Genomic DNA, 25,666 nt, shown 5'->3' on the forward strand with positions numbered 1-25,666 from the left:
CATTCAAATTCAAACTGCCACATTCTGTTCTATTGAAAAGTATAATACTCTGTTCAAGCATCACTGGCTTGTGATCAAGTCACCAGGGTATAGATACAGGTAAAGCACCGTGTAACTTTACTGAAGTGGTTTCAGCTGTAGATTGTCCCAATGCAGTCTACAGACAGGCTATTAGTCTTAGGCTATTACCCGTTAATTTATTCTCAATGCTACAACCCAGAGTTCTACCCCATCTCTCATCATTCCAAGTCCAGTATCCCCTCTGAGAGGGCGTCTATGGCTTTGGAAGCAGCGGAGGAGGAGCTTCCTGGTCCTGAGTCCATAAACATGTGAGGGATCTCACTACCAAAGTAAATCTTACTATTAGCTGCTATTGCCTTAAATTTCATCAGCTGGAGATATTCGGGGGTCAGCTTGAGCTGTGGGAAGAGATGAGATTAGAAGAGAACAACATGTTTCATAAATCAATGAGCACATTAACCCTTGTGCCTCTTTAGGGACATTTTTGGCCTTTTTAATTATGTTTTTGTATGGGTGTGTTGGTATGGATATCAGAGTGTGGTTGGTATGTGTGTTATATGCTCAACTGCAAATCAAAAATCCAATCACTGTGTGCACCAGTGGAGTTTTGCTGCATGGCATCCAATGGGGAAACTCTGTTACTGCACTCAAACAAAATCTTACTGAAAGCTCATTTTTTGAGATATCAACCTCAAATTTGGAACACAACTTATTTATATAAATGATTTGAGTTTTTGAGTTCAACTTGTTTTTTTTATAAAATATCTATTTTATATAAAGTAATGTTCATAAATAATTTTCATTAACTATATAACTTTTTTTTTTTTTTACTTCAGCAATAATCTGCCAAGGGTCTTTAAAATTATACCAAACTTAAGTCTGTGCTCCCAATCTTCAAATTTGTATGACAGTTTTTTTGACGTGGACATTTTTGTCCTCTATGGAGCTGTGTGTAACTTTTTTTTAAATGAAGCACAAGGGTTAATGAGACAGTACAGTTTTAATCGTTTACCTTATTGGCCTCAGCTGCTCTCTGTGCGGTGTAGAAATCTGCATCTGCTTTTGCTTTCTGCGTAGCAAGGAAAGCACTGTCTATAAAATCAAAAAAAAAAAAAAGAAATGCAAAATGAACACAACAGATATCACACTGACATTTAGTCAGAATTGTGTGATGAAGGATAGTCAATGCAATTTAAATTCATGCTAAAAATCTCACATAATATTTTCAGGCAGTTCACCCAAACCTCTGAAAATTCAGAGTTAACAAGTTATAATTATGGTAATCCCGATATACGGGGGACAGGGGGAGCAAAAACTATTTTTGGCGTAGTATGGTACGAGCAATTACATTTGTGCAATAGATACGCACTTTCATTGTGCTATAAATAGGCTATTCCATATCGCGATAACAACAAAGCACTTAATAATTCAAAAAAAACGTACTACAACAGCTTAATCAGTCACTCCTCGAAATGAATTTAAACCAGCACTTCTGATGTATCTCAGGATTATTCCTTACAGCCTCGCAAGATGACGTAAAGTAGGCTACTGTAATCTGATTACATTTTTTGTGTTTTATCAAGGTAATGTGGGGGCGTTGACATGTTTGCATGTATTGCCTCAGATCATTTGAGTTAGAATAGCGCAAGCTCTACGTGGGCGTGATCTAATTAAAAGATAATGAGATGATATGAGAATGACTGACAACTTAAATGATTATAAAGATATATAGCTAATGCCTGGGTGAATAGTATTCACTGAGTTTTGTTTAAGTTTAGAGACGTGCTCCAAAAAAAAAAAAAGTTCATGGAGACGGAGAGCCAGAAAGCACACCCTGTTTGTTTTCTTTATTTTACAAAAGCACAATGTTTTGTGCCGATTGTAGGTGGACACATAAAAAAGAAGACATTCAACAGTCATTTATATTTCTTAAATCTGCATGACCAAAAATGAAGTATTTAAAAGATACGTGAAAAAAAAAGAAAGCTTGCCGACCCCAGAGGGTTAATTTCCTAAAAAAAAAAAAAAAATCTTACCTCAACCAGAACTTTTGCTTTAATTTTATATTTAATTTATGAAATGGGTATATAATGCTATAAGGTAATTTCGTCCAGATCCTGACCATTGTTAATTTTATACTTGGATCAAATCGGCCCAAATGCCCATATGGTTAATCCAAAGTTTTTATTCTCCCAAATTGCAGTCTTGAACCTCTGAGGGAACATGAACACACATTCACCTACCTTCAATTTCTGATATCTTTTTCTCTGTTTCTTTTTCCATAACTTTCTGTCCAAATTTGATTTCAGCCACTTGTGCCACCTTCTCTGCCTCTGCAGACAGGAAAAAAGTAGAGCGACATTCTTTTACTTTTAAATAAGCAACAACTTCATTGGTATCCAAACCACATGACCGAACATGCTAATCGGGTAGAGTTCTAAGAAAAACATCTTTGTTCACCAATGACAGCCTTTTTCCTCTCCGTCTCTGCCTCCTTCTCTACCACCTTCTGTGTCTGAGCCGCAATCAGTAACTTTGTTCTCTCACTCTCCCTGGGAAGACACAAAATAAAGACAAGGTGAGATTCTGTTTCAATCAAGCTCAATTGATAAAGACTGACTTTTACTTTAGACCAAAATACAGTGTTGCAATTTAGATATAGAATGACAATTATGCTGTAACCAGGGTCCAAAATGTAGACTCAAGTACAAAGTTACTTGCTTATATATACACTTTTTTGTGTATATATATATGCTTTGATTAACTTAACAACCTGTACTGTGTGTCACTAATATGCACGATTAATAATTAATAAAAACAAAAAAGAAAGAATAATAACTCCTTTGTCATAGAGGCATAATAGAAATCATGGCCAGTTATTACCACTACATTCACTCACTGTGTTATAGTGCATGTTCATTTCGGGTCCTGGTTGTAACACAATAAGATCATTAACAGATATTTCAAGCAAAAGGTTCTCATAAACTCACATTAATTCATAGTTCCTGCGAATGCTTTCTGGAATGTTTGGTTTGGTAACACGGACTGCCTGCTTACGGGGGGGAGGAAAGAGTAAGAGAAAAAGTTGTTCTCCTTCTTTCAGACAATACTATCAGACTATCCTTTAACTAAGCACTAATGTATAACATGTACAGAAGACAAAATGTTGACAAGAACAGAACTCTGTGAATTGCAGCAGAAAACAGACTAAATTGACAAAAAATGATGAATCCCACCTGAATGATGAGTCCAGGTGCCATGTTGGTAAGATCCTCCTGTAGCGTGAGCTTTAGATTCTCGTCTATTTGATCTAAGGCAGGAGAACAATCAACAGGTCACTTTATGAATGATACACAGAACTTCAAAAATGATAATGATGTCATTAATGACTCACCCTCATGTCATTCCAAGCCAAGACCAAGCTAAGACTTCTGTTCATCTTCGGAACAGAGTTTAAGATATTTTAGATATAGTCCGAGAGGTTTCTGTCCCTTTATTGAAAATGTATACACGGTATACTGTCCTTGTCCAGAAAGGAACTAAAGACATCATCAAAGCAGTGTCGCATCAGACACATATGACAATGTGTTTTGAGGCATCAAAAATACATTTTGGTCCAAAAATAACAAAAACAGCATCGTATTCTCTTCCGGTTCTGTTGTTAATCCGCGTTCAGTGACGCTGCTGACGTGTTATCTGGTGCGCCCGTTTACACTCTGAGGGAGACGCACACTGTAAACAAAACAATCTTCGCAAACATGTCAAAGGATTTCGACACGGAGGAAGACTTGCATTTTTTTGCCCAGCCATATTTACAGTATTTGAACCCGAATACACGGACACACCAGATACACGTCAGCAGCGGCTTGCTTCATCAGCCTCACTGCGGACTCGTGAACGCAGCTTGACAGCAGAACCGGAAGAGAATTCAATGCTGAATAAAGTAGTAGTTTTTGTTATTTTTGTACCAAAGTGCATTTTCGATGCTTTAAAACATTGTAACTAACCCACTGATGTCACATGGGCTACTTTGATGATGTCTTTATTTCCTTTCTGAACAAGGACAGTATACCGTACTTATATTTTCAATGGAGGGACAGAAAGCTCTCGGACTAAATCTAAAATATCTTAAACTGTGATCCAAAGATGAACGGAGGTCTTACGGGCTTGGAACGACATGAAGGGGAGTCATTAATGACAATTTTCATTTATGCACGAGCAAACCATTTAACTAATTTTCTCATCACAACACAACTGCAAATAGTTACTTACTGTATGATTTATTGCCATATCAGCAGCAATGGCTATATATTCATGGCAAAATCAATAGTATCTGATTTTTTTTTTAAATATTATGATTACATATGATTATATTATGTATTATGATTACAATAGAACAATTTTCACAACTGCAAATAAAAAGGCATTGTTCATCCAAAAATAAAAAAAGTGTATGTACAACAATACTATTTGGGTGAATTCTAATCTCATGTGCACCATTGTGAAGTGCATTTATTTTTGAAATCTAAAGCCATTATGAATTTCTCACACTGCAACATTTTTAACATGCATTTCTAGAGCAAAAGAAAATCCAAAATTAATTACTGTTAAAGGTCCCATTCTTTGCGATTCCTTTTTTCAAACTTTAGTTAGTGTGTAATGTTGCTGTTATATCATAAATACCTGTAAAATTATCTCAAAGTTCAATGCCTAGCGAGATATTTTATTTAACAGAAGTCTCCTTTTAAACCCTTTCCTATTTCTGAAGGAGGGACTAAACACAGTCCCCCACGAGTGTAAACACAAACAAAGCTTCAAAAAAAACATAAAGAACTGGACCTTTTTTCTGTATTTTCTATTTCCTACACCTTCCTAGCGAATTATATTGTGCATTCAGGGTGTCTTGACATTTTAGTAGAGAAAAATATGCACACAATTATTTAAATTCACCCATCATTGACAAATTGCACTTTCAATGAGAGTCTTTTGTGAGGCAGGTACTGTCAGCTGCAAGAAAGAGACCCTTGCTTTGAAATATGGGTCTTAAAGCAGAAAACTATCGTTTAATTATATAAAATCATTTCACACGGAATGGCAAGACAACACTTACCAAATAGACCTATGTAGACCTCCTGAAGTGAGTGCACACTACAGAACTGATTCAGCTCATGGTGAACCTTGTTGAAAATCAGGGCTTTGTCATAGTCAGCAGTGAAGTTTCTCACAATGCCATAAACTGCAGCAGAACAGACAATGATGTTAAGAAAGAGATGATTAGGGCAAATCAAATAAATGACAGTTATAATCTGACTGAGCGAGATTCAATATTTATGAGCAAGCAGACTATGGCAAAAGGCTCTTTAGTAGGCAATCCCATGTTACAAAGCCAGGAAAATATTTCCAGCTCTCCATCCCCAACGACAGCCTTTTATGCAGTTCTACATTATAAATGACAAAAAAAATAAATAAATAAAAATTACCTGCTGAGGGAACAAGGTAGTTCACCACCTCAATCTGATCAAAGTAGATAATTACACCTCCACTGCAAAGCAAAACAACATGTTGCCATATATGAATGAGTGTGAAAAATCACACTCATTCATATCTGGCAATAATTAAAATAAATCTCACGCAGGGTCTCTCAAAACAGCATGTGTCTGAGATGATCTGCGATACAATCACTTTTGTGAACTTGTGCTATGCCAGCTGTAATTTAGCGCCAATGACATTTATAGACCATTTTGCAAGATGTAAACAACACTGGTCCAGAAACACTTCCTGTTTCAGTTTGTAACTGTTTTCTTTATTTCACATGTAAAGAAAAAATCTTAAAGATGTTGTTTAACTTTTTGTTTCAGTTTTACAAGTTCTCTTGGTTGTATTTTATCCCAGCTTTTATGTAGTGTTAAAAAAATGAAACTGGAATCGCTTCTGGACCAGTGTTGTTTACATCTTGCAAAATGGTCTATAATGTTACAAGTTTTCTAGTTCAAGTAAATGTTATTCTTTTGCACTTCCTATTCATCAAAAAAAAAAATATATTTTCAGCATAAGAATGATAAGATTTAAGATTAGATTCAGCATAAGAATGATTAGAGTAAATGTTTCTTAAGTGTTTTAAGCAAACAATGCAACACAGATTAGAAAGCAAAAAGCAAAAAAAAACAACAAATATTGACAAATATAGTTGTTGAAAAAGTAAGTATCAGACAAAAGAATGCATAATAAGAGTGGAATCAAATGAGCAAACAAATAACCAACATAAAACAGAAAACAATATGGACACACACACACACACACACACACACACACATTACATACATAGACGCATTGTATATCTCCCCATCGAGAATGTGTAGTACTGTAAAGTAGCGAATGTATGATGTTATTGCTATCATTTATTATTTACTGTAAAATAATTAAATAATAAAAAGGCGTAAACAAAGAAGAAGGGATATAGATGGGGATAGATCGAAGATAAAAGCATTAAAGAAAAGATGAAAAAGGGGGGATGGGGAGTTAAAATGGCTATTGCCTGGTTTAATCGATTTCCAAACGCTCACCAAAACAAATCGACCGGACCTTCCGGATGCCTTAACTGCAGAACGGCCTTAATTCTACGTTGCATTGATTCAACAAGGAGCTGAAAGCATTCTTTAGAAATGTTGGCCCATATTGATAAGATAGCATCTTGCAGTTGATGGAGATTTATTTTGATTCACAGTTGATGCACATCCAGGGCACGAGAACAGATATCTAACAAATATGTTGATTTCATTTTCAACAGCATTTATCAGAAATCACTTTAGCACCTTTAAAGCTGCAGTCTGTAGCTTTTTTGGGTTAAAAATGATCCAAAATACATATTTGAGAAAATACGTTCCAATTCAATTAGTATGTAGCAATAGAGAAAACCAAAAGCCTACACTAATGCTGGCTTTCTTGCTCTTGCTTTGCATGCACATGATTCTGATGAATGAACTTAACCTCACCTTGTGCCGCAAGGAACATTCTTTACTTCATCTGTTTGTAGGGTTGTCTTTACGAAAAGAGAGAGGATGCAATAAGAAAAAGAAAACAGAGTTTAACTTTACATAAAAAGTCTTCCTTTTACCTGTACAGATTTGAACGAAGTAATGAACGGCAGCATTAGATGAAATCCAGGGCCACTGGTGGTGGTCAGCAGAGCTCCACCTCTGAGAGGAGAGAAGCACATACAGTTATTCAAGCCATATTATAGAGACTCACTGACATGTTGTGCAGCATCTGCTTAGTTCTGGGAGCAGATTACTGGAAAATCTTGAGCAACTGACCTGTAGTAAACACCCACATGTCCTTCCTCAATCTTATGAAGAGCAGAAAACATTGCGGCTCCTCCTATGGCGAGGATCACAGAGGCAATCGCTCCCAATGTCATTCTGAACAAAAAAGATATACAGTATGTTAATAGTTAACCTAATAAAGTACATCTCCATGGTTTCAACAGTAAACTAAAGCAACTAATGTGCACAATTTACCATTAATAGCCTCAAACAGGAAATGTGTAGTATTGTATCTTAGAAAACAAAGAAAAGAAAAAAACAGATCCCAGAACAACTTGATAATAATAATTGTTAAAATATATTGTATTCATGTGATGTTTTGTTGTAGCCAGGAGGTTAAAAATGCCTAAACTGGTTTGCTGTGCATCAACGATTAAAACGATTGTTTTGTGTAACAGCAAACAACATTACTTGCGTGAAAACTACCGAGTTCATGACAGATTGAGGGAGCATGTGGAACACTGACATTGCTGTGACTTTGCTGATAAGAGGATTGAGGAAACCAAGCACAAATACCTGAATGCAAATGTCTGTTTTATTTACGGTTATATTGTTTGAAAATACTACAAACGAAACCCTCAGTTTAATAAACACTAAACACGAGAGTTCAAAGCGCGTGTTAAACGCTTTTAGAGTCAGAATAACATAGGCTACAGGAAGTCTGAATTAGTGTTCGGTAAATAAGTTACATGACTTAATTATCCAGAATTTCCCACTGGCTATGGGCTTTCTCTTGGTGTTACATAAACTAATTGTTACAGTTCTACAAATAAGTAGCTAACTGTTGTGTCAAAATCACAATATTCTCTTGGCGACAAGCTGCCATTTAACCAATAGTAAACATTACTAGCTAAGTTAGCTTTAAAAGATGTGTCTCTAAAGAAAATACTTGAGACATCCAGTCAACGCGATTACAACACAGAAAAAAATACTTTGTGGATGAATGGGAACTAAAGGTGATTTTACCTAAATACGTACAGTAACTGCTCCACGGAGACCAGTAGAGAAACACCTGCGATCGAGGAATACAGTGACGCTTTTTTGCGTCTGACGTCACCACAGTTTGACCTACTTTTCCGCTGTTGTTCGAGTGTCACACCATATGATGGCGACAAATACCTTCCTATCAGAGCAGGATTGTAAAGTGATAAAGACGAACTGATTAATAAACGGGATTATTTTCTTTTATTTATGTGTAATTTGACTATTAGTTTGTATTATGAATAGGTTTGAATTGTAATAATTTTGTTATGTGCTTTTGTCATGTCTATTTTTTTTTTAAATATAGCCTACCATATAGCAGGGTCCTAGAGAGTTTTGCCCTTTCTTTTACTGTCTATGGTTTTGCCCCCCATCCCTAATCAAACACACCTGAATAAACCAATCAGAGTCTAGACAAATATATTGGTCCGATTATTCATAAAGGAGTTTGGGCCATGCAAATTTCGGGTGTTTCCCAGGAGAAATAACTATCCGGGAGGGGTCCGGGAGATAGGGCTAAAAAACGGGAGAAACCCTGGAAAAAAGGGAGTGTTGACAGGTACAGGTATGGGAGCAAAACCCTGCATGATTGTGGCTCTCACGACTGACGTTGGCCACTATAGCGGCCCAAGAATTGTTCCATTTATTTATTAGTTAGTTTGTTTGTTTTTTTATTTTTTTGTCATGCAGTCATATTACATTTTTTCGAGAATTCTATGTAGTGTTTCGTATAGACTATTTTTTGTAAATTTCTACAAAAATATTCCTAAATGATTTAGGCTATTTACTTTAAATAGGCAACATTTTCACATTTTTTAAGCACAACAGTTCACACAAACCTGTGGCATGACATAGACTAATTCATCAAATTCAAATGTTGAAATGATGTCCACACACCACCGCATAGCTTTAACATGACTTACGGCAGGTTACTTTCAATTCTCTTTTAATGAGTGATTTCTTTTAAAGCAATTGTCCCTTTTGGCACCTGGGACTAATGTTTTATCAAACCCTACATTTAAATGATTCAAGATAGACTTCTGAAACCCCATCATACATTTTCAACTGATAGCTTCATGGGCCATGCTTGGACCCCAATGATTGACACTATGACATGAGATTTGTGTTTGACTACAAATAAATGAAAGCTTATAGCTTTTTTGCAATGATTTCTGATCATTAAATGACGTTTAATGCTTACACAGTTCAAACAAAGTTCTGATTTTATTTTCAAGATGAGAGGTTTTAGGGCTTGACGGCAGTCACTTTACATTCAGATTATATATACTTATAATCTCTTTTATTATTATAAATCACATAACTAGGGGCCATAAGAGTAAAAAAAAATGACAGAACAAACAATTGTGAAAATGAAATTTAAAATGGAAACTTGTTCCCATATATACACAACATGTTTCATGTTTTGTCCTTCTGTTTCACAATTTTTTTTTTTGAGGTTCAGTGATGGTTTTAGTCAATTTAAAAAAAAAACGTGCATCTCATTTGGCGTGTTTCTTGTATATGGAGATATACTCCTGCACATCATCAGGGGAGCCCAACACTACAGGAACCCTCTGGTGGATTGAGTCAGGTTTGATGTCTAGAACATTCATGGCTCCTGTTGTTGCCATACCTCCGGCCTGCTCCATGATGAATGCCATGGGGTTGCACTCATACAACAGCCTCAGCTGGAGCCAAGAATGAAACATGAAATCAGTGAGACCGTTGCCTCAAAATACATTTTAATATGACATTGATCTTTTTATAACACAAATACCTTGTGATGTATAGTTAGCATTTCAAAGCATTCACTGTGTAATGTTTTTTTTTTTTTTCTCACCTTGCCCTTGGGGCTCTTGACATTAGCAGGGTACAGGAAAATTCCTCCATAGACCAGAGTCCTGTGCACATCAGCTACCATGGAGCCCACATAGCGCCCTCCATAGGGTGAACTGCCATCCTGCAGGTCAGAGCAAGAAAACAGTCAGTGCAAGAGGCTTATGTTGGCTAAAAATATTCACCCTGCTGAAATGAACAAACTTTCTATGTTCTAAATATACTGCACATTCAAAAGAGAAAAGGGTACTGAGAAATTTGCATTTCAATTTTACAACAACTTACTTGAGTGAAAGTAAAAATGTTTGCATTTAACTTTAATGGACTTACTTTTTTATGAGGAAATTAACAATTTTATTCAGCAAAGATCCTATAAATGAACCAAGTGACAGTATAAAGACATTTATAATGTCACAAAATATTTTAATTTTGAATAAATACTGTTTTGGACTTTCTATTAAACAGAGAGTCCTGGGAAAAAAGTATTATGTATTACACTAAGCTGCACAACTGTTTTGAATATTGAATCTTAAGCATCTAATCAGTATTTGAATGATTGCTGAAGAAGGATGTGCCACTGAATCCTGGAATAATTGCTTCTAAAAAAAGGCTTTGCCATCATTGCATTCATTTCATTTTAAAATATATTGAAAAACATTTAATTTAAATTGAAATAACATTTCACAATATTGCTTTTCTTACTATAATTTTTGATCAAATATAAGTAAATAATATAGTAGTCCCAAGTCAATATCTGCCAAGGAAATCGCCTGTCAATTAGCATCGCTATTTGTACTCGTTGTGAATACGCAGGCCACAAGTAATTACGTGTTTGTTTTTTTTGTTGTTTTTTTTATAATCACTTTTACTCAGGACATGCTAGCTGGCAACAAAGGATTCCATTCATTGTGCTAAGCTAAGCTAGTGTCGACCCTGTCAAACTAAAACAACGCATGCACTGAGACAAAAATGCATTTGCTCACATATCTAAATGTACGAAAGAATGTGAATAAGCCCTATTTCAAAAAACGGTGGAGTGTTCCTTTAACAGATACGATATAATTCTGTTTTTTATAGCTCAGACCCTTCAGTGAGACATGCTCAGAATCTGGGGGCTCTTACCTCTGGGAATTTCTTCTTTTGTAGATATTCTGTGACATCTGGGTAAAAATGCTGTGCATAGCCTTCATTTAGACTGTATATCTTTCCCTTCTTCTTAATCCTGACGTTCTGGTCCACAAGTATGAACTCACCGATGGCCTAATGATGGACGAGGAAAGGATGCAGAAGATTGAACTTTTAAGAGGTAATGCATTGAAAGTATACACTCTCCTAAAGGATTATTAGGAACACCATACTAATACTGTGTTTGACCCCCTTTCACCTTCAGAACTGCCTTAATTCTAAGTGGCATTGATTCAACAAGGTGCTGGAAGCATTCTTTAGAAATGTTGGCCCATATTGATAGGATAGCGTCTTGTAGTTGATGGAGATTTGTGAGATGCACATCCAGGGCACGAAGCTCACATTCCACCACATCCCAAAGATGCTCTATTGGGTTGAGATCTGGTGACTGTGAGGGCTGTTTTAGTACAGTCAACTCATTGTCATGTTCAAGAAACCAATTTGAAATGATTTGAGCTTTGTGACATGGTGCATTATCCGGCTGGAAGTAGCTATCTGAGGATGGGTACATGGTGGCCATAAAGGGATGGACATGTTCAGAAACAATGCTCGGGTAGACCGTGGCATTTAAACGATGCCCAATTGGCACTAAGAGGCCTAAAGTGTGCCAAGAAAACATCCCCCCACACCATTTCATCACCAGCCTGCACAGTGGTAACAAAGCATGATGGATCCATGTTCTCATTCTGTTTACGCCAAATTCTAACTCTACCATCTGAATGTCTCAACAGAAATCGAGACTCATCAGACGAGGCAACATTTTTCCAGTCTTCAACTGTCCAATTTTGGTGAGCTCTTACAAATTGGAGCCTCTTTTTCCTATTCGTGGTGGAGATGAATGGTACCCGGTGGGTCTTCTGCTGTTCCGCCTCAAGGTTGTGCGTGTTTTGGCTTCACAAATGCTTTGCTGCATAATTGTTCCTAATAATCCTTTAGGTGAGTGTATATACTTATACAGAATATAAGGTATGTAACAATGCCTGCTGACATACAGGATCCAGCATAAAGCAGTTGACTCCCTGGCCTGTGGAGAGAACCATCATGGTAGCACTGCCATAGAGAGCATACCCTGCTGCCACAATGTTTCTGCCACTCCTCAAGGCATCCTTCTCTGAGGGCTCATCATTAGTTTCCTGGAGATCATGTACAAACAAACAAACAAAAGCATTCATTTAGATGACTGTGGAGATATCTGTTTGAAGTGGGTCTGAAAGTCTGGACTGTACCTTTCTGTAGATTGCAAAAATGGTTCCAATAGAAGCTAAGCAGTCAATGTTTGAAGAGCCATCCAGGGGGTCAAAGCAAACCACATATTTGCCCTGGGCGAACACAAATGAATTAAAGTAGCTAGTTAATACTGATGGATTTAATGAAGCAACAAACAAAATTATTTCACTGATCACAATACAGACCATAACAAACAAATATAATTCACATATTACTTTGGCAAAAATTCAGACTAAAATTCTATTAAAACAAAACACCCGCATGCTATTAATTAAATTTAAATTTTACATTTATTTTGACTTTTAATTTAAGGTTGGTCCAAAAGCAAAAAAACAACAATGACACACCCTTTTCTCTGGTTCAACAATAATGGCCTTCTCATCTTCTTCAGACACCAAAACACAGGATGTGAAGGAGGATTTAATCATGTTTATAACAAGATCATTGGACAGGACATCCAACTTTTTCACCTGATCACCTGTAACATTTGTGCTCCCAGCAATTCCATAGCTGAGAAAGAGAGTTAGATATTTATAACAGTGATTGATTGTTGCAAGTAGAATTTTGTGGCCATATACTTTTTCTCTAACAGTGCTGATAACGGGAATGAGTCGACCTTTGCCCCTATTTCAACAAGAGACAAGGTCTAATCATTGGCTCAGTCTACAGTGTGTTTGCAAAGTAGATGAACTGATCACCCACTACAACAGTGAATATATATATCTATATATATATCTATCTATCTATATATATCTATATATATATAGATATATATATATTAAATTGTGCACAGATGAAAATAAAGGTTTCAACTATTGAGAAGGTTCTAATAATGGGACACCTCTAGGTGGTGCTAGAGTACATTGAATACCGCACTTTTTGTGTACTGATGCAACAATTAATGGTCTAAAAATGCAGTCGTAAAGTGTCTAAATGTTTGCATGGTGAAGATGCAACAATAGGCTACTCACAGATTGGCAATCCCTGCTTTTCTGACAGCTGTGGAAATGGCTTTGATGGCTGTGCACATGGAGTTGAGAAGGGTTGTAAGCTCCCCTGTTCCTTTGGCTTTTCTGCCTTCTTCCAAGACAAACCTAGTGAGGGTCACCACATTGGTATCAAATGCACCTCTGTCTGACATGATGACTGACTGCTGGAAAGTAAAACCTCCTCTGAGTTACTGCAGATTCCTGTCAGAAAGGGTGTATTAGAACTTAGTCTAGATATTTGACTGGGTTTAAAGGGGGAGTGATGGTAGTTTAGCCAATTGCAGGAAGGGTTGGAAGGGAGGAGTGTTTTTTTTTTTTTTTTTTTGCACATGTAGTTAATGGAGGTGAGGACATGGCTGAAGTCCATAGAGTTTATCACAGATTTTACCCTGAGTGCAGGGGAATAGTCAGCCAGTATCAATACAGCTGATTGTATCAGTTTCACTGATTTGTGTTGACTGTTTAACTTTTTGCTCTTCACATCTATTTGCAGCAAATTTGATCTACAATAGATCTTAGTTTTAAGATCTGTGCTTACAATGAAGTATTAAAAAGGATGGATGATGAAATCACTGAATATATTCTACTCTACAGACATTATTGTGGAACATTCATTTATTTATCTGTTTACCTGATCAACATATGGCATAGCGGTTGTGACCAATGATTGATCAGCAATTCAGAACTGTCAGCAGAAATAGTTAAAGTGCACATGATGTCTGTGATCAATGTGAGTGCAACTCAAAGGTTAGTGTGCTTTGAAGGTTAATTGGCCGCATAGCTGTGCGGGCAGTGGGATTCTTACACAAGATTATAACAAACAAACATACAAAAAAATGATCAGGTTCCTTAATGGGTTCCTTCTCTATAAGGTTCATTCTCTATTTTTTGCTGCATTGATCTCCACATCTATCAGTTTGTACAAAGGGCTAAAGTCAATCACCTTCATTTATATAGTGCTTTTTATAGACACCGCCGACCATCGTCAGTGTATGAATGGGTGAATGTGAGGCAAAAATGTAAAGCACTTTGGTAGCCATTTGGGTCTGTGAAAGCGCTATATAAATGCAGTCCATTTATTTATTTATTTTTTACAATACAGAATGTATCAAAGCAGCTTCACAGTGATAGCATGAAAATAATTTAACAAAGTTTATTTTTAGAAGAAAATTGCATCAATATTTAATATTTAATGTTGAATATTAAATGTCCCCAAGCAAGCCAAAAGCCAAGGCAACAGTGGCAAGAAACCAAAACTCCATTAGGTGACAGAATGGAGAAAAAAAAAACCTTGGGAGAAACCAGACTCAGTCTGAGGGCTAGTTCTCCTCTGGCCAACAAAGGAACAGTTTATGATTCGGGCAGCATTACAAGTCAGATTGGATCGGAACATTTAGACTATTTATCCATTTCCATCTGGTTGGAAGTCAAAGGAATCACACCGGTATGGAGACGAGTTGTTGAGGATCAGTGCCGATGGCTGTCATGTTCGATGAGGCCTTCACAGGGCTGATGAGGCTGGCACTTAAGGATGCGTTGGGGAATGGTCCAGGCGCATAGAGGAGAGACTAGTTGACCATAGAGGAGAGACTAGTTGACACTTCAGGACTGCGTTGTTGTCGTGACCAGCTGCTGGTCCTTCATCAGATCTGGATGCAGCCTGGATCTAGAGAACTGCGGTAAACCCCTTTCTTTTACTGTCTATGGGTAAACCTCGAGATAAACAGAGAGACTAATATTAACTTAGACGCCATTCTTATGATGTACCAATTACATCAGGATTTACGGGACGTGTTCCCGGTTCCGGTTGATTTAAACTGTGCAGCCTAACATTGAATTAGAAGTCTTTAGTGTGTTATGCAGGCTAAACATGATGGTAGCCTAATGTACAAAAATGCAAATGACGCAAATATTAATAACAAAAATAATAATGAAAATATAATTAAAATCATGTTTTTGCTATAAATAATGTGTGGAAAACAGGAGGTTCATATTGGCTCTTGATGAATACATGATTATTCAATTGATCAATGTAAGTTCATTTGTTTATCTACAAAATAAAATTCCCATGTTTTTGCTACCACATTTATATATATATATAAAAAAATAAAAAAAAACATTGCTAACAGAACCAGCAGAGGGTTGATTGGTTATTAAAATGTATCTTTACCTTTAAGAGAGTTGTACAGTACTTCCGGGTTAGAGGGCGGAGTGGAGTGGACAAGTCAAAACATTAGTAAGTAACGCCAGCCATAACGCGCTGTTCCGACAGATCCACAACCTGCCAAGTGATGCATTTGTGAATTAATTACTACTTAAGAATCAGGTTTGGCTTTTGGACCTTATATTTTAACGTAACGTTATGTGTTCAGCCGCACGCGCAAACATATTCATTCTTCAGAAAACTGACAGCGTAAAGAGCTTTAGTGGCTGGCGCTTTGTGTTTTTTGTGATGACAGTAAGTTGACAGTAACATGAGTGTGACCCGTGCAGCTGGAAAAGAGTCTTCCAGGGTTACTTCAGCTGCAGAAGGTGTTGGCTGCATTTGCATTACAAGTGCACTTGACCTGATTTCAGTTAACTTACAGGTTCAATATGAGACGAATTAAGCCATTATTAATGTAAAGACAATCATTTAAGAGGCATTTATTTTAATACGTTCTACAGCCTTAGTGTGTTGATTGATTTTTTTTAAATGTTACTTTTCTTCAAAATAATTGTTGCTAAAACCTTTTGAATATATAAATAATTTTAGCCTTAACAACATTTCAAAGAAACTCATAGTACTCAGTCTATTTCTGTTCTTTGATTTCAAATCAAATATAGTTAACGTTATACAATATAGCGTTGTTGATATTTAATTTTTAAAGATGATTTTGTTTTTGGCAGAGCCTTTGCATTGAAAAAGCAGTGTTTTATTATTAGTCTTTGAAATCAAAGCATGCAATCTTACATAAATAGGTCTAAGGTGTGAGTCAGATACCCAAATTATATTGTAGGCTGTACCAATACCCTCAAGGTTTGGCCTCAGAATAACTTTCACTTAACGTATTCCTAAATTACACTTTTTGTTAATGACATGTAAGATAAAATGTGTAAATGTGCCTTGTGTAGGAATGTGCATGATAAGCTGAAAATAACAGAAGAGTTACAATTGGCAGTGCTTACTTTTATTGTTTAAAAAAAATCTTGAAACTGAGTGGCTGCTCTTTTAATCGTTAGATTTTTATTGTTGTATTCACAGTTGTCAGTTTCACAGCAGTTACTTTTTAACTAAAAGAAATAATTTAATAAACACGTTATTGTTTGTTTTGTCAGGATGGCCTCCTTTGGCTGGAAGCGTAAGGTGGGGGAGAGAGTTTCCAAGACGACGGTGGAGCAGTTTCAGCTGGACTCAGAGAAGGTGGATGATGTGGAGAAGGAGGGAGTTGATTGGTTGCACGTTATCAAACGGCGGCGAGAGGTGCTGCTGGAGGATTGTGCTGCTAAGAGCAAGAGACTAAAGGATGAAGGATCGCTGCTCGCCGAGCAGGGCAGGTAGGTGTTTGTGTGCTTGTTAAATCCAGCAGCCTTGTGTTTTTAAAGTCAGCATGAAGCGGAAGTTGCGATTTGTCTTTTCGAGCGAGCGCTGCGTGTTCCCGGTCTAGGCAGAGAGTGTAGATCACATGGCGGTCTCCGACGCTGTGCGGGGCTCTCTGCACGAGCCTCAGAAAGTGTGAGGCATCTTGAAAGAGACGTCTTGTTGCTCTTTTAGAAGAGCGGTGTCGCAGCGGTGAACACGCACAAAAAAAGAGCACAGAGAAAAAGGATATGTTGCCGGATACTAGCGTAGCTCACACGGATTGCTGAAGGCGGCAAAGACAACTGACTTCTTCAGGCACTGTCCTAAGTTGTCTTTTCGCTTCCTCAGACGGCGGCGGCGGCTTCTCTCGGAGTCCAGCGATGCGGAGAGCTTAGCTGAAGAGATGAAAATCTGGGAGACAGCTCCCACACCTATTCTGGCGGGCTAAGACGCGATGAGGGCACGAGCGCCCTTCATTGAAGTGACGTCACGCCGGGCTCAGTTATAGGCTGGGGCAGTTGCCACAGGGCAGCCAATGAGCACGCTAGACAGCCTGCTCCAGGCAGCCATCTTTTGGGTGCTTCTCAATATCACTATCGTCTTCTCTCTCCTCCGTCCTCCATCCTATGACCCGGAAACCAATCAAGCTTAGGCAGGCGCGGATTGAGGAGTGAGGAGGCTTCCAGAGGAGTCATGAGCCAGGATACACAGGTGTATCCTTTGAGGAAGTGTTTTATCGACTAAATGTGACGCACGTATAAATTCTCCTCCCCTTTCACATCGGTCACAATCATTTTAGTTTGTTCTTTACCTCTGCAGTTTATATAAACCACACATCTCACATATTTCAACAGGCAATATTGCTTTATTATTATTTTTATATGAATTTCTTAAATAATCAAACTTCAACAACATAAGGGCAGATCCTTTGGGCGCTGCTGATGACGCTGTGAACTAAGTGACGCTCGAGTGATCAAGTATTCCAATGTATAAAAAAAGCTTTCATTCGATTCCTCCGTCCTCCTTTACTTTCCTTGCAGCCTTCCCTCACATCCTACAGGGGGTGGAGCTAAGACGCGCGGAAAGGAATGATGATGGAAAAATAATTAATGAGAAGCACCCTTTGTTGTAAACAAATTCAAGCCAAGCGCTCTTTGGTGGCGTGGATGATTTTACATTACTGTTGATCTGTCCATCATCATATAAAGCCTGCCCTGACAATGTGATTGGTCCGAACAGCTTTGGTTTCTTGAAGGCTTGCTTCAAAACAGATCAAAGTCCAGATTGAACTTCCCATCCTCAAATGTTGTGGGCGGGGCTCAGTTCGGCTGGCATCCAGGCTAATGGGAAGTCTGCGGTGTGTCAAATGCTTCGCTCTTCACTCGGATATAAAAGTTGCTGTTGGGTAATTTAGATTTGACGAGCCCCATGATTTTGGTCAAAGGCCACGGGCTCTCAACCACTGGTCTTAGGTTATCAATTATAACAGTACCATATTCATCCAACAGATGGGGCTGTGGGTTTACTATCGACTTACTGCATGATTGTGGATGTCGTTTGTTTGGTTCAAGGAATTCACTAAATGTTCTGCCTCAAACAAATCTATCTTATGGTTTCAGAAGACTTGAAATACAGTGCAGAAGTTGAATGGAGTATGATACTTTTCTTGCTGCCATTTTTGAGCTTGAAGTTGACAGAGCTCATTCAAAATCTTTTTTTTTTTCAATTAAATGTATTGGTTTACTGACCTTTTGAGATCAGCCAGCTACTTACATTATCCATCCTGTATGAAAATAGATAACATACTGTAGATAACTCAGATTAGCAAATATTTAATTATAATATAATAATAATATTTTATTTGATGCTCATTGAACAACAAACAAGTGTGATGCTCATTGAACAACAAGCCAGAGTTAGCTACAAGTGCTAGTTTCCATCTGTTGTCCCTAGACAGATTTTAACAGGCATCTTAAAATACAGAAGTCAATAAAAATACGCTATAAATGTACTAAATAGTTACAGCAGGAATTTAATAAAAATATGAGCATACCCTCAAACAGACAATATATTGCTCGCCTCACCTAACCTTCAACATTATACAGTTTAAAGTAATTACAGTATAATAAAAAAAATTAAAAAGCAAAGTCGATAAAGGTGTTTAAAGGTGTACTTGTATATCTGATGTACAAAAAAGATTACATCCGTGTACTTTTAATGACATTCATAGACCTTATTCAGAGCAGCGCCATGACAGGTATGAAAGTGAGGCTGTGAGGGATAGACTAACCGTATTTCCAATGGCATCCGCTGTAAAAAGCTGAATAAAGCTCCTAGATTACTTACAATTTTCCACAGCTTACATTGTTGGGAGTTTTTTGTCAACTGCAATTTCTTGGAAAGAAATTTTTCCAGTGTTTCATAAGCAGAACAATCTGAAAACACATTAAATAACAGTACAGCCCATTGAAGAGATGCATGACTATCCCTCACAGCCACGCTTTCATTCTCATTAAAAATCAAAGATGGTGCTACCGTGAATAAGGCGTATTCTGTCAATTACTTTGGATATCATTTATTTAAGGAGTAGTTCACTTTTAAAAAACCTTTTAAGGTTTTTGGTGAAAACATTCCAGGATTTTTCTCCATATAATGCACTTCAGTGGGAACTATACGGTTCAAGGTCCAAAAGACCGTTTCAGTGCAAACTGTTCAAAGGGCTTTAAACGATTCCAGACGATGAATAAGTGTCTTATCAAGTGACATGATCACTTTTTGACTGAAGAAAGAAAGACATGGACATCTTGGATGACATGGGGGTGAGTAAATTATAAGGAAAAGTTTTTTTTAAAAGTGAACTACTCCTTTTAAAACACTTGCTGAAGAGGCCTAGATAGGAGTTCAGTGCAGTTCGTAGAAGCTGAACATTTTAGCACTCAAATGGGACTTTCAGTTTTAGCATGTCTGTGAAAAGCTCAACCGACGGTCATGAAGCAAGACTGAGTTTATTGCTGAAAGGTAATACAGTCCAACTTGCGCACTTTGCTTTAGTTCTTTATTTTTATTAGATAAGTAATTATGTCATTGTTTAAAATGCACTCTCTGTTCCCGAGGCAGCATTTCTTATATGAAAAAGTGTAGCAGGTGGGTCCATATAAACATTACGATAGTCCTCATCACTTAAAGCTGAGTGGGTGTTACAAAAGACGATGTACAGAGAAGAAAGGGGGCATCTTTCTCAAGTTCCTCATCCTTTTACCACTTAACCAGAACAATAAATCAAAATTGGCCACTTGTTTTCTCAGCGTCTAAAGAAAGGCTATAAACGTCATAGCCAGCAAGCGCTTGGAGAGGACAAAAGAATAGCTTGAATTTACTGGAAGATGGTTTAGATTAAAAACAAGCTGCCATTAATGAGACCTTGTTAAGCCTAAACAAGCCCATGAGAGGTCAGGGTAGAGTGTCACTCTTCAATTTGACATCCTTTTAGCTCCTTTTCTTCTATAGCTCTCTGTCTTTAGATTAGAGTGTGAAATGCTGTTGGCATGATTAAGCAGCGCTTTGGCTCTAACTGTGTAATAGTGTGCTGTAGGTCGCTGCCATTTGTAATGAGATTACTGTACCACTATGCCAATATTGTTGCACCTGTTTTTCAGAGGAATTAAAGGTGTTTGCCAGAAATGTGATGATGTCTCTAAGGTGTTGTTGATAGCAGCTGGTCTTTGGTGGGATGTTGAGTTTATTTTTTGGCAGATCAAGTCAAGTAAATGACAGGGCCACTGGTTTTAGTGTTTATGTATAATTAATTACCCCTGCGGCTCTCCCTTGCTAAAGGACCGTTTGTCCATGTTGTGATCTTTGGCTGAAGATTTGTTTTTTTTTTTTTTTGTGTTTGATAAAGACAGTCTTAAAGGGATACTCCACCCAAAAATGAAAATTCAGTCATCATTTACTCACCCTCAAGTAGCAAACCTGTGTGAGTTTCTTTCTTCTCCTTAACACAAACTAAGATATTTTGAAGAACGATTGGAACTTAATAAAGAAGCTCATACACGTTTGGAACAACTTGAGGTTGAGTAAATTATGACAGAATTTTAATTTTTGGGTGGAGTATCCTTTTAAAGTTGGGCTCATTTAGCTTTTAGTGCTGGGCAAGATTAATCACATCCAAAATAAAAGTTTGTGTTTACATAATATGTGTGTGTACTGTGTATAATTATTTTGTATAAATACACGCATATATACATACAGTACATGCATTGAGAAATATTTGCATGTATATACTGTATTAAAACTGTATAGAAAAAAGCTCATAGTTTTGTTGCATAGTGTCAAAAATGCCTTTAAAAATAAATGATGAATAATATAATCAAAAAATATTATCGAACAAAAATTTAATACTTTTGTTTTTCTGCCACTGTGTTACCAGGGAAGATTTCATCAGAAAATGGTTATTTAGGCTCATCCGACCTTGGTATAGTCATATACATGCATCATTATTCTATGAGAATGTTAATCTAGACCCTTATAGATTTGAATGTACAGTATTTCAGTTCAGTACAGTACTGGAGATCTGGAACACATTGAAATTGGTAGTGGATCCATAAAATACACGCATTTACATATAAACTTTACAGTTAGATTGTGGAAGTTCTCACATAATCTTTCTTTTATACTATCTAAATAGGAAGATAACTTTGCTCTTAGAAGTCCATATATTCCTCTTAGATTCTTATTGTAGAAATATAGTGTCTTAGTGTCTTTGGAGCTATCAAGGAATATTTCAAAAGTATATATTTTATTTTTAAAATATGCTTTTTATCAGAATGATTAACCATACATGCAAATATTTCATAAATCCAACCATATTATTTGCAGTAGACTAGTAGAGATGCTACAGCAGGTAATTTGAAGTGACTTTCATTCTTTCAAAGCCATTATGGCTGGGGTCAGAGATATGATGATGATGATGATACCCCCTTAAACAATGATTTTGGGCTATGATTTACACCAGTAAGTGAAACCCCTGCAGCCTGTGGAGAGGCGTGTTGCCCCAGCGACTCTTGTAATCAAGTTTTTTTTTTTTTTTTTTTTGGAGAATAAGTGGATTGTGATGAGGAAATTACATGGAGCTGGAGGAGGACAGTGGGTGCAGGCCAGCAGCACAATGGACTCACTATGAGACTGCTTTTAATAACTAATTTTTACTGGTGCATATAAATGTTGTATTGGTATTCAGCAGAATTACTATGCATAGAAGATGCCGTGTATTTATTTTAAACCCTGTTGAACAGGGGTGCCCAACCCTGCTCCTGCCGATCGACTGTCCTGGGGTGCGTTTCCCGAAAGCATCGTTAGCCAACTATGGTCGCAAGTTGGTCGCAATTTCTATTGAACTCTATTGGCAACGACGGAACTTGCGACCATAGTTGGCTAACGATGCTTTTTCGGGAAACGCACCCCTGCACAGTTCATCTCCAACCCTAATCAAACACACCTGCTTTAATGTTCAAGTGATCCTGAAGACCTTAATTGGTTGCTTCAGGTGTGTTTGATTAGGGTTGGAGATAAACTGTGCAGGACAGTCGATCGGCAGGAGCAGGTTTGGGCACCCCTGCTGTAGAAAGTAGTGTTGAGGCAAAAATTCAATAAACAGACATCACTTCGTAAGAGACAAAAAGAGAAGTTTATTCTTGCAAGAATAGGCCCAGTCGCTAACACAGATTGGTACACTGTGAAGGGAGTGACGCCCAGAACACAGGCCGGGGTGAAGACTAAATAGCCCTGCCCAAGGTTATTTACTACAGGCTAAGCCTCCCTGTAAAATTCCACAAGCAATGGATTCAAATGCTATTAGATTTACCGCTAACCCCCTCCCAGTCTAAGATGACCTCTGACCCGGTCGGTTCTCTGGTATCACTCCACACTTGATAACGGAAAGACAAATTACCTCCTTCACGGATAGCAAAACAATAAGACATTCCTCTGTTATTACATATACTATAGGAGGTAAACAGATAGAAACTCAAGACCCAGTGATCATATGTAATACATGTGAGATTAAAATTCCCCAACAGTAGTTACTTCTTGATTGCATTGGATATTTGAAAATTGGCTCTTTATTAGGAATTTGCTTACTTTACATTTAATAAGTCCCATTTGTTATCCCAGTATTAACATGACATTCTACGTAGAATGAATCTTTTACTTTTTGGTAGGATTTTTCTTTCTTATAAACTTCCACTCTGTTAGAGATTAAGGCTTACACCATAGGTACTGAATATAAACTGTTGCATAGTGTAGAACTACAGTTTTACAGTAACTTATTAGAACAAAACTCTACCATTTTAATATGTGATAATAATTTAGTATTTGACTTTTTGCCATATGTGAACAGTTAGGTTGGAAATTATTTTTATATGCTGTTTAATTTACTGAAATCATTTGGGCTGAAATTTTGAGACACTTGCGTTGAATAGTGTCAATAAAAGTTCAAATGTTCATTCATAATTTTAAGACTGAAAGGTTCTCTTTTTCTTTTCTTTTTTTTACACTAAATTATACATTAAAAAACATTCAGTTTAGGAGAGTTGCTTTTTTTTTGACCAGTGTGTGACCCCAGAAAATTTCAAAAAGGACATGTGAATGCCCTCATAATCCTTGTTTCATTGCTGTTTAATTGTCTTCAATGAAAAAGTGTCAGGACAGGCTTGTGTCTCCTGTCACTAATGTTGACACATGTTGGAGCTTTTCCGCTATTAGTGGAGCTATTTCCTGGATGACATTCATTTCGAGTTAAACTTTCCTGCAATACTTCATTAAGTGGGATGAAATGAGACACTTTTAAGTTTCCTTTACAGAATTGATTATAAATGTTTATACATCTGTAATTTAAGTTTCGAAAGTGCAACAGGACAGATTTCTGCCAAACTGAAAACACAAGAGCAGGTGATTATTACCTAGTCAGCATATTCCTAATTCTGGACTGAACTTTAATCCATCTCTCGCTTATGAATTTGTACTCTGTTTTTGATAAGCATAATCAGTGATATTAAGACTTAAAGGTACAATATGTAAGAATTTTGTAAAAAAAAAAAAAAATCCAAAAATCACTTGTACAGTGTGATATATTTCCTGCTGTTGTTGTGTACTTGCGATATCCCAAAAGTCTCCAATTTTTTTTTCTTTCAGAGAAATTACAATTTTAAATAAGTGTCATGGCAAGCAGACTTTGGGACAAACAATGAGAACTAAAATGAGGATCAATATCAGCATGGCGTTTTTGAGATGCCAAGAGCTCCAAGTCCACGACTAATTTGGACTTTATTAGACAGGTTTATTAAACAGGTGAGCAAATGTACATAAAACAAATCAATGTTATATAACGTTAGCTCAACATGAAGAAATGCTGAATATGGTCAGTATGTTATTCTAATGTTGATCTAGCTTACTGCTAGTTTCGTATAGCAAACAAACTAACACTTTCAACACACATTTAAATGCTGCTTTTTGAAGCAGCGCTGGGTTACCTCACAAGTTTAATTCATCTAATAAACTGAACTGTGTGAGTAATCCAGCACTTGCTTGTAGTACGGTAGAATTAAATGTCCTTATTCCTTTATATCCGCGGGACTCGCGTGTGATATCTGTTTCTTTAGCAATCACGACCTACTTCATAACACTATAATGTTAAAAAAAAACATGTTTGCACTCAACCATAAACATTTTTAGATTCATCAGCTTGACAGCATGTCCATTTAGATCAGTGGTTCCCAACCTTTTTTTATCTGAGACCCCAATTTTCCCAAGAAAATATTTTAGGGACCCCCTTCACAATTAATGATATATTTTTTTTTTCTTTTTTGTTAATGATCGCTCTTCTAAGCTTTGCAGTAAAGATGACAAAATATGTTGTTTTCAAACAAACGGTATGTTTACTATAACCAAGTTTATGCACAAATAATTGCCTATAATATTTAAAATACAATCACAAAAACATCAGTTGGCCCTTTGTTATTTAAAAACGTAAGCCTAGGAGAAGCCTATATATTGAAAAGCAAAAACAAATAGGCCTATTCACACTGGTGTGTAGGTAAAAAAAGAAAGAATATAGGCTATTACTAAATGGCTGTCTGGGGCCTCAATACTTGCAAGTTATTTGTGAGGCTTTATCAATGTGAGGCTTTATTTTATGTTTTTGGCGCTTTAGCGAGCGATAATAAACTTGTGTTTATTAACAGAATAATGCGTCTTTCGGAAGAACATAGTAGTCGGATCTACTTCTCTCTGTGTACGTCTATGACGAGTCACGCAGGTACTGGGCTACTCCGCAGCGGCAGCGATCCGAACCAGTGTAAAATAGTCCCAATGTAAACCCTTATTATAGGTGTACCATAGTGGTTCAGGATAAGACAAAAACACGGATTGAAAAATGGATTCATGATGAACTCGCTCATTATATACATTTTGAACAGAAAAAAAGTTAAGGACTTTTATTTAATGCTCGTTGCTCAAAACTTTTCAAAATATGACGTGACCCCCAT

At 37.0% G+C, this 25,666-nt stretch overlaps 3 protein-coding genes across 6 annotated transcripts in view; 1 reads left to right on the plus strand and 2 right to left on the minus strand.

Annotated features, from left to right (window-relative positions):
* Positions 1–183: 183 nt before the first annotated feature.
* Positions 184–8,464, minus strand: erlin2 (ER lipid raft associated 2). Of its 2 annotated transcripts, none has more exons than XM_039650002.2 (12): positions 8,310–8,464; positions 7,335–7,439; positions 7,136–7,217; positions 7,014–7,060; positions 5,502–5,563; positions 5,132–5,257; positions 3,258–3,331; positions 3,012–3,070; positions 2,482–2,573; positions 2,265–2,354; positions 1,034–1,113; positions 184–419 (listed from the first exon to the last, which is right to left on the minus strand). In XM_039650002.2, the coding sequence occupies exons 2-12, from the start codon at positions 7,436–7,438 to the stop codon at positions 240–242; spliced, it is 996 nt and encodes a 331-aa protein (XP_039505936.1). In that variant the 5' UTR covers position 7,439; positions 8,310–8,464; the 3' UTR covers positions 184–239. The 2 variants fall into 2 exon arrangements, with proteins under 2 accessions (XP_039505936.1, XP_039505937.1); XM_039650003.2 differs by having other exon boundaries at positions 8,322–8,416.
* A 1,065-nt stretch (positions 8,465–9,529) lies between these two features.
* On the minus strand, positions 9,530–13,788 carry fbp1b (fructose-bisphosphatase 1b). The gene is made up of 7 exons (XM_039650001.2): positions 13,544–13,788; positions 12,920–13,082; positions 12,572–12,664; positions 12,338–12,478; positions 11,283–11,420; positions 10,165–10,284; positions 9,530–10,012 (listed from the first exon to the last, which is right to left on the minus strand). The coding sequence occupies exons 1-7, from the start codon at positions 13,711–13,713 to the stop codon at positions 9,824–9,826; spliced, it is 1,014 nt and encodes a 337-aa protein (XP_039505935.2). The 5' UTR covers positions 13,714–13,788; the 3' UTR covers positions 9,530–9,823.
* Positions 13,789–15,030: 1,242 nt separating this feature from the next.
* The window catches only part of ttc33 (tetratricopeptide repeat domain 33), a 31,294-nt gene continuing 20,658 nt past the window's right edge, over positions 15,031–25,666 (plus strand). The window contains exons 1-2 of one of the 3 annotated variants that reach the window (XM_089130254.1): positions 15,031–15,240; positions 16,880–17,098. In XM_089130254.1, the coding sequence (XP_088986380.1) occupies positions 15,215–15,240; positions 16,880–17,098 (245 nt within the window). In that variant the 5' untranslated portion in view covers positions 15,031–15,214. Of the gene's footprint in view, positions 15,241–15,755; positions 15,888–16,879; positions 17,099–25,666 lie in introns of those variants that run through there. The other 2 variants (XM_039650157.2, XM_039650156.2) reach the window with 2 other exon arrangements.

Source organism: Pimephales promelas, chromosome 4, assembly GCF_988280905.1.
Source record: "Pimephales promelas chromosome 4, fPimPro1.hap1.1, whole genome shotgun sequence".
In the NCBI taxonomy this organism is placed as follows: domain Eukaryota; kingdom Metazoa; phylum Chordata; class Actinopteri; order Cypriniformes; family Leuciscidae; genus Pimephales; species Pimephales promelas.